This window comes from Coenobita brevimanus, chromosome 63 (genome assembly GCF_032717465.1).
Source record: "Coenobita brevimanus isolate Jiangsu-jjx chromosome 63, ASM3271746v2, whole genome shotgun sequence".
In the NCBI taxonomy this organism is placed as follows: domain Eukaryota; kingdom Metazoa; phylum Arthropoda; class Malacostraca; order Decapoda; family Coenobitidae; genus Coenobita; species Coenobita brevimanus.
The window spans coordinates 506,990-515,558 of NC_137016.1; the positions used below are offsets into that span (position 1 = coordinate 506,990).

At 41.1% G+C, this 8,569-nt stretch overlaps 1 protein-coding gene across 1 annotated transcript; it reads right to left on the bottom strand.

The window, feature by feature from the left end:
- Window positions 1-2,559: 2,559 nt before the first annotated feature.
- On the bottom strand, window positions 2,560-4,445 carry LOC145404267 (N-alpha-acetyltransferase 80-like). Its single transcript, XM_080275789.1, has 2 exons — window positions 4,324-4,445; window positions 2,560-3,247 (listed from the first exon to the last, which is right to left on the bottom strand). The coding sequence occupies exons 1-2, from the start codon at window positions 4,443-4,445 to the stop codon at window positions 2,560-2,562; spliced, it is 810 nt and encodes a 269-aa protein (XP_080131915.1).
- Between the last annotated feature and the right edge of the window lie 4,124 nt (window positions 4,446-8,569).

Genomic DNA, 8,569 nt, shown 5'->3' on the forward strand with positions numbered 1-8,569 from the left:
GCTTGAATGATGAGTAAATGGAAGTGTGGCCCATTGGACTGGACAAACTTGGGTTGTCTGGACGTTGTTACTCCTCACCCTGCCTTAGGGTGGGAAAGGAGGTCCGGATGATGATGATGATGATGATGATATGACCTCAGGGATAAGGAACCGAATAGAGGGGCTGGAAGAGATCAAGCAGTGTGGTGAGCGTTCAGGGCAGCCAGTTTGACCCTTTATAAATGATGATCATTATTTGGAAAGGGGTGAAGGATGGGATGTAACCCGGGAGGCATGTGGTTGGTGGTATGTAAATACAGTTTTGTTTATGTTTTATGTTACTTTATGTGATTTAATTTGTACTCAAAAAACTCCCCCTACTTTGGATCTGGTATATATGTGCATCAAAAAGAATATGGTTCATCCACCATCCAGGGTTCCATGCAACCCCAGACGTGATTGTAATACTGTCTCATCATTGTTTTTTTTCCTTGAGTTCTATTTTCTTGTGACCTTTGAAGATTCATTCTTACTGTTCTAGCCTTTGGAAGTTAGGTCTCAGAACTTCATGCTCTCTCCCAGCACCCCCATATCACTTTTTTTACCTCAGACATGTAAGTTCTTAGCCTTGCTCTGCTCCCAACAAGAATTAAGTCTCTCTACCCTTTTCCTTGAATATCTTGGTGATCCAGGCTGTTAGCTCACCATGTGGCAGATGGTGATGGTGTTGCTAACCTCAGTCTGTCAGACCAAGCAGACCTGTCAACCACAAGAAAGCAACTGCCTCTCTGAGGCCGTCCTATAGGTACAGTACACACCATATAGGGAATCAGCATCTGTTTGAAGAGTATCTTATCAGGATGGGACCTGGGCCCTTCCTATGACAAGGTGCAGGGAAGTATGAGGAGGTTTGGCTCCCAAGTGCACAGTGTAGCTGCTCCACCCAAGGTGCATGACACCACCGTGTGTAGGTTTCTTGTCAGTGGCTTCTTATGGCTGATAGCAGCCCACAGTGAGTACATGAGCTAGGCTTCTTCTTGGAGCTAGGACCATAGTTGCAGCCAGGCACTGAGAAACCCTGCTGATCTGCTCATGTAGTTCCCCTCTAATGATGCCTTTAAACTATCGGATCCTATTAATGTATTTTCTGCAGAGCAGGTCCATCAGTAAGTCTTTTTTCCCTAGAGAATACAGTATAATCCAGGAAGGTGTGTGGCAATCTCTCAATACTTTTTCATGTGTTACTGCTCCTCCATGATGCAGTGAATCCATTGTCAGACATCATGTATCATCATTACACACTTCACTGCAAAGGTGTAAGCTTTTCATGACTGCAGTATGTTGCACTTTAGTATGCCCTGTTCATCTATGTTCTGGTCTGGGTACTTGGTTACATGACTATCTTGATTATTTAGTTTTAATACTTCCCCTAAAGTTAGAAGTACCCTGAGTGGGTCTGGTCATGTGGAGAGAAAATGCAGACAGAGGGATTGACTAGTAAAGTGTATGTGAGTGAGGTGTTGCAATTAGGAGGTGGAGGAACAGGGTGGAGGTATGTGAATAAGGGTGGTGTGAGTTGGACGGAGGGCAGCGAGACGGCACAGAACAGGTTGAAATGGAGGTAGTGGGTTAGCAGCCCCACCCTTTTGGCTTAAGGTGTCTGGTTATATACAATACACAGAATGAGACTTCCATCCCTGTTATCCACTCTGTTGTTCTGTAAAAGATATTGGATGGGACCCTTTCTTATGAGCCACCTTAAGTGCTTTTTATGTACCACAAAAGATCACACTCTGTTTAATAATCTTTTATTCACCTTGTCCCATATGCTCCTTACCTTACCTGCTGGCCTTCTTTTCTAGGGATTTTCCCTGTTTCCTCTTCCAAGGGGTGCATGCATCAGCTCTTAGCAGGCCCTGCATAATATGTAATACGCACTTCCTTCTGACTTTTGGCTTTGCTTGTTGGTACTGGGTTGAAGGCTAGCCTTTATATTGATGCCTTTCAAGAATTAAAAACAAAATGGCTTGAGCAGACTCAGGACATGTTGCCTGAACTGAGCCTACGACTCAGAGAAACATAGCAGAGCTGAGGGTTCAGTGCCATGCCAATGCAAAGCTAAAGTTGCCTCTTTATAGGATTTTTTTTTTTTTTTTTTTTTTTTTTTTTTTTTTGAATAGGTGGCAGACATACAAGAACTTGTCACTACTCTTCCTCCTTGAGTCATTATGCGCTTTTAATTATTAGAAAGCCCCCAGACTGTCACAGTTAATGTTACTGGTAACACTAGTATAGCTTGTATGGTGATACAGTCAGCTGCCCATATGCACATGTTCGCTATTTGTGGGTCTGATTATTCATGAGTAAATAAACCTTCTCATATACACTTTAAACAAATAGGCCTCATGTCTGATGAAGTTCTGGGGCACTGTAAAGGGTTTTTAGGGAATTGCATAGGTAAAATATTATTGCAGGGGTCATTATGAGGTGTGACAAGAATTTGTGGATTTTTCCCATTTGTGTAATTAATCCCTGGGAATATGGAGAGCTGACTATATTAATCAATAAATCATGTAGGTGCTATGTATTTTTATTTAAAACTTTTTTCATGTACATTTTAGATGCTTTTGAGATATCGATTTTTGTTATATCTTGCTTTTTAATCTTAGGAAGAGGAGGAGGTGGAGGTGGAGGTGGAGGTGGTGGTGGTGGTGGTGGTGGTGATGGTGATGGCAAAGTTGAAGTAATACCTGAAAGTAACTGTGGGTTTTTATTGGTATCTTTGCAAGAGGTATTGGTTTCTTTGGCACAGTCTTCAATAGTTAACTTTCCACATAAAGTTTTCACTCTTTCCACATCAGTCACTGATGGTGTGAGTGAAGGAGAGTTTTTGGGAGGCATGAATGATGTAACAAACTGCTTGGGCAGGAAGTTGCGGTTTACTGGCCCACCATAAATACACACTGGAGGGCAGAACTCATAACCAAGCTTTCCATAAAATATCTGCTGGTCATGGGTTGATAAGAAGACAGTGCTGAAACCACAGGCCTGAGCATACTCCTCAATTTTTGTCATGAGGATTCGACCATAGCCCTTCCCTCGCAGGTCGTGCCGAATAATAACAGATTCAATCCAGCCGGCATTCTCTTCTCTTGGTATCACATTTAACCTACCATAACCAATAACCTCTTCTGGCTCTTGAGGCCTCTGACGCAGTAGGACTAGGGAGGTGGGAAACTGGTCACAAGATGCCTTCATAGATCTTAACCTGGGGAAAAAAGCAAAAAAAAAGCAACTGTTTAGGGAAACTAAAAAGCAGTATGGGTGTAAAGTTAAAAGCTTTCATCTGTTGGTTACCGAAATGGTGATCTGGAGTGAAATGTTTTTATCCCCAGACAGTTCTCATAAATCCTTCCATTGCTATGGGTCACTTGGGGTGGAAGCCAGCAACTGCTATGAGCATATTCAAAACTCAATCAGGAACAACTGGACTCTCCTCCCAATAGTCCGCTGGACTTCCTGAGGGCACCCAACCAAAGTAGGTTTCCTCCTGGCCTCCCCACTTTTCAGGTCCAAACTTAACTTCTGCCTGGTGGGTGATTATTATGTTTAGCACTTTCTGAACTTGAAGGTTATATAACAACTTTCAGTTGCCCCTTCAGGTGCTGGAGAGGGACATAGGCATGTGATGTCATTGATATAATGGGGAGATTCTGCTGCCAGGTTGTAAAACATTCCTAAACTTCCTGCCTACCAAAAGGTGGATGGTGGATTGCAGGAACAAGTTCAGCCAGAAGTCCAATGTGTTCATATTCTGATAAGCCTGGGGTCACAAAAGCAACATAACAACAACTTCATTACTATTCTTCAGCTGAATATAATCATCTGGTGGAGGCTTGACGAGAGAGAGAGAGAGAAAAAAGACTGAGGCAGCTAAATGCTATAAGGTTCTCATAAACTTCCTACAGATTCAAGTAAACAAACAGTTTATTTTTCTTTATCAAATAATTTTCACTCTGTATTTCCATAGTAAATTTTTAAGCTACACAATGTCCTAGTTCTCTTTTCCTTCTCAACTACGATATCTTCTTCACTTTTTCCCAAGGTTACTCACCCATATAATTTACCTTTCCTTGTATGCTAAACAGACTAATGTTTATTGAAATGATTATTGCATTCTTCTTTTACAACTTCTACCTTATAAGGCAGTATATTAACTGTTCTTTTTTAATTTCATATTTAATTTGATATGTACAGAGAACTTTGTTTAATCACATGCTGAGTTATAGTGCATTTAGTCTCAGTACAACATTGCCTTAAAAAGTGTAAACATTCTGTACATACCTGATAGTCTCACTGCGTGGCCATTGCTGATTCAGGATATCCATGCAGTCTTGGGTGTGCTCAGGGTGGCGATGAAGAGCCACCAGAGTCACTGTCACATCCTTCTCACTTGAACTGTTCATCTGATACTGGTGTAGTAATGGTACGATAGAGTTACAAATTAAACAGAAAATGCATTTTATATAATGCATATATCTATCTATCTAAATATATATATATGAAGGAACCATTCTGGGCAGAATGGGATTTAACTGTCCAAAATACATGTACAACCCTAGAAAAATATATTCTTTAAGTTCTTACATTTGCTGTATGCAAACCCATCAACAACTACCGTGCTTTTAAATTTACACAGCTGAACTTCTGTTAAAGCAGGCTCGAAATACTGTACATGCGAAAAAAAAAAAAAAAATCCTTCTGCCTCTGTTACATCTTTCTCCATGGACTTTTAAAAACTCAGTCTCATGATTACCCAGCAACTGACACCGATACATTTCACTTGGCCATATATCTGAGTAATCTGCTTCAGATTTAAGAGACTAAGTGATTACATTTAAGACCTAAAACAGGAAAGCAGGAGATATGACAAGACCTTCTTTGGCGACAGTGCAGTATATAGGTGTAGACGACATAGCTCATCAATACCTATAATTTTTCTGCTCACACTGGGATACATGATAAACATGGTGCTGTATATTCAAATATGGCAAGGTGGCACTGGCAATAGGTGATAAGTGGCCATGCTCATCATCCACTTGATGTAGTGCTACCTACTTCTTCCTTTATCTTTATCATTCTTTTTCTGTGTCTGCCCTCCTTTCTTCATATTTCTCTCATCTTTTTTAGTATTCTTTCCATTTCAGGTGGCTTTACATTTAGTGACAAGCCTAATTACTTCCTGTAAGCCAGGAAACCATTTACAGTGCTGGGTGGTAAACATATAACCAACTGATATGTGTTCCTTATGTATCAACAAGTGGGTTGGCAGAGGATTAATGCCCCTCCCTGTAAAAGAGCTAACTCAAAGACAAGCAGCCACTCCTTGCAGGATTGTGGTGTCTGGCAATAGACTGATAGACAGATAGCACTGGCAATTCATGTGTGACATTATGACTGACACACCTCCTGTCATGATGGCTGCTCCCTTCCCTTACCCCCCTCCATTACCCAAATCCTTCAGATTATTTCCTTGGTGAGTTAATCAATAACTAACTTTTATTTATCTTTCTGTAACATATGTAAAATAATGTTTTTACAGAGCTCATTATGTATGTTTGAGTTACATGCAAGATGTTTGTATGATTCAAAAGTATCCAAGAGCCTTTTATCTACATATCCAATCAAATATCCACTGAACATCACACCCTCTCCCACCTACATTTGACACCACAAGCCATTTTTCTTCCACAGAATGCATCTTTTACCTTCCCACATCCCCCAGCTTGGGGTGCATTTGCTGATATATGTAACTACTGTACTACAGTACAGTGTTTATACACCTCTAACTTAGAACCAGAATTGTCATATTTATTCTCCTTCCATCCAATGCCCTGTTTACCCACAGCTCAGTGATCAAGATTCCATCTTCACCTGTTCCTGAATCTTTGCCTCCCCAGCAGCATGAATGCTTTCTTTTTATGCAAGGAATAAGGCACTAATGGCTAAAAGCTTGCAAAATTCTTCTTAAAAAAAAAAAAAAAAAAAAAAAAAAAAAAAAGGCCAAATTCAAGATCCAATAATTTCAAGACATACAAGTACAGTACAGTACATGTGCCACACAGAGCTCTAGCATCCTCATGTAGTAGACAGCACCTCACCACAGATGGATCAGGGTCTTTTCCATGGCAAAGTGAAAAGGCTACAGTATGAGTTTGAAGGTGGGAGAAGGCATGGTAGGTCAGGAAGGGATATGGTAAATGTGCATAGGAGAGTGAGATATGGAAGCTGCGGAGGCTAGGAAAGTGACAGGGAACTGACGATGGGAATAATTGCCGTATATATGAAGGAGCACATGACGAGGGTTTGGCAATCCTTTTTTTCACTTAAACAGCCAATGGACTGACTCTTATCTAATGATAAGTGCCTTTGTCAGACTGACTCATATCTGACAGGTAAAATGCATCTATAAAGAAAGAAATATGCAATAGACTTGTGAGGTACAGTTGAGATTCCAGGGGCTTGAATGGTGAGTGAATGAGTGTTTGGCCCATTCCACTGGGCATGCTGTTAATTAATTTTCACCTGTTATTTTTGCTTGTTTTTGGGACCCTCACCCCACCCCTGAGTGGGAAAAAAAAAAAAAAAGAAAGTCAGAATGATAATGATGCTGTGAGGCTATTATTGTCTATACGGTACAGCTTGAAACCAAACGGTCAAGCTGTACATGTCTTACTGGTCTTACTGATGGCAGCAGTGGGTTATTGCCAAACAAAGACTAGGACTCAAGATGTTAATGCTGTCACCACTAACCCTCTCATGGCTGGGGCACCCCATGTATTCAAGCTCATGGGTGACAAGTTTATTCAGCAGGTAAGTTAGAGGAACCTGAATATTAACTGGGATGAATCTGGAACTTGAAAGATGCTGTAACCTGACAATGTTCTCTATAATCAAAGCATCACAGAGAAGTAGTACCATCACCACTAATAACATCCTAGCCTCATTCCCAATTATCATCATCATTACCATCTTAACAGCATCGTCATCATCATCATCATCATTATCTGTGGCATAGCTACTGTATATGGGTGGGACTGGTCACCCCTAAAATATTCCTTGCTACTCCAAATGAGTTCTCCTTGGGCCATCCCATTTATAGGACCCCAGCTATAACCATGATCAGTAACATTTTAGTCCTATTCCAAATACTATGGATGGGGAGGATAGACAGGAAAAAGGACACCACTTAAATAAGAGTATCATTATCCAAGTGCCAAGCAAAGAATTATCATCCAAGTGTCAAGGGAAGAATTATCATTTAGGTGCCAAGCAGAATTAACATCCAAGTGCCAAGCAAAGAATTGCTGTTCAAGTGCCAGGCAAAGAATTATCACCCAAGTGCCAAGCAGAATTATCATACAAGTGACAAACAAGGAATTATCATCAGAAGCCAAGCAAAGAATTATTCATCTTCCAAGTGTCAAGCAAAGAATTATCATCATCAAAGTGTCAAGCAGAATTATCACCATCCAAATGTCAAGAAAAGAATTATCATCATCCAGGTGCCATGCAATGAATTGTCTGTTTGGCAAAGAATTATCATCGGAGCACCAGGCAAAGAATTATCATCCAAGTTCCAAGCAAGGTATTATCACCATGAACACCAAAGAAGTATCATCCAAATGTCAAGCAAAGAATTATCGAATGAGTGCCAAGAGAAGAATTATCATTAAAACGCTAAGTGATGAATTATCATCAATGCACCATACATTAAAACGCTAAGTGATGAATTATCATCAGTGCGCCATACATTAAAACGCTACCGGTAAGTGATGAATTATCATCAATGCGCCATGCAAAGAATATGGGTGCCAAGTGAATATGGCCACACCTTCATTCATTCATCATTCAAGGCTTTCAAAACAGACAGCTCCATCAAGCTTAATGCTTCGATGGCCCACTAGCAACCAGTGTCAGTATAAAACGGAAATGGGGCATTTTCAGAAGCTATGAGGGAGGGAACCCTGGGGTAGGGTAGGGACCTATGAGTTTCACGACTGTGAGCCGATAGGCAGACGGCAATATGCCCGGCACCATTCCGGCACAATCCCCCACACAGGAACCCTGGGAGCTAATGGGTTACCCACTGGCAAACCTATCAGTTTCCTTAACCCAAATGCATCCAGTGTCCCCAGTACAGGGCAGAATTGGGCATTTTCAAAAGCTAATAGATGAGGGAACCCTGGGGGTGAGACCTATGAGCTTCACGACTGAGTCGATAGGCGGAGGGCAGTACGCTTTGCACCATTCCAGCACAGTCCCTCACACAGGAACCCTGGGGGCTAATGGGTTAAATTGCCATCATTCCACCTTGGCATTCTTGCATACATTAACACTAGAATGTCGTGATAGTCACGAGTCAGTGCAATGGAATGGATATAGAGCCGAAGCATTAACGTTTTCTGCCACTGAGCCATTTGAAATAAGCTGAAAAAGAACCAAATTCTACACCATGTTAAAATAAAAGAACTGCAGCAGGTACTACATGACGTTGTCCATTAATTCTTGAAAGCAAGAACACTGATTT

Excerpts from the sequence above, each read along its gene's own strand:
- LOC145404267 (XM_080275789.1), bottom strand. The coding sequence starts at position 4,445 with ATGAACAGTTCAAGTGAGAAGGATGTGACAGTGACTCTGGTGGCTCTT. Across the intron at positions 3,248-4,323 it reads CCACGCAGTGAGACTATCAG|GTTAAGATCTATGAAGGCAT; the intron begins GTATGTACAGAA and ends TTTTTTCCCCAG.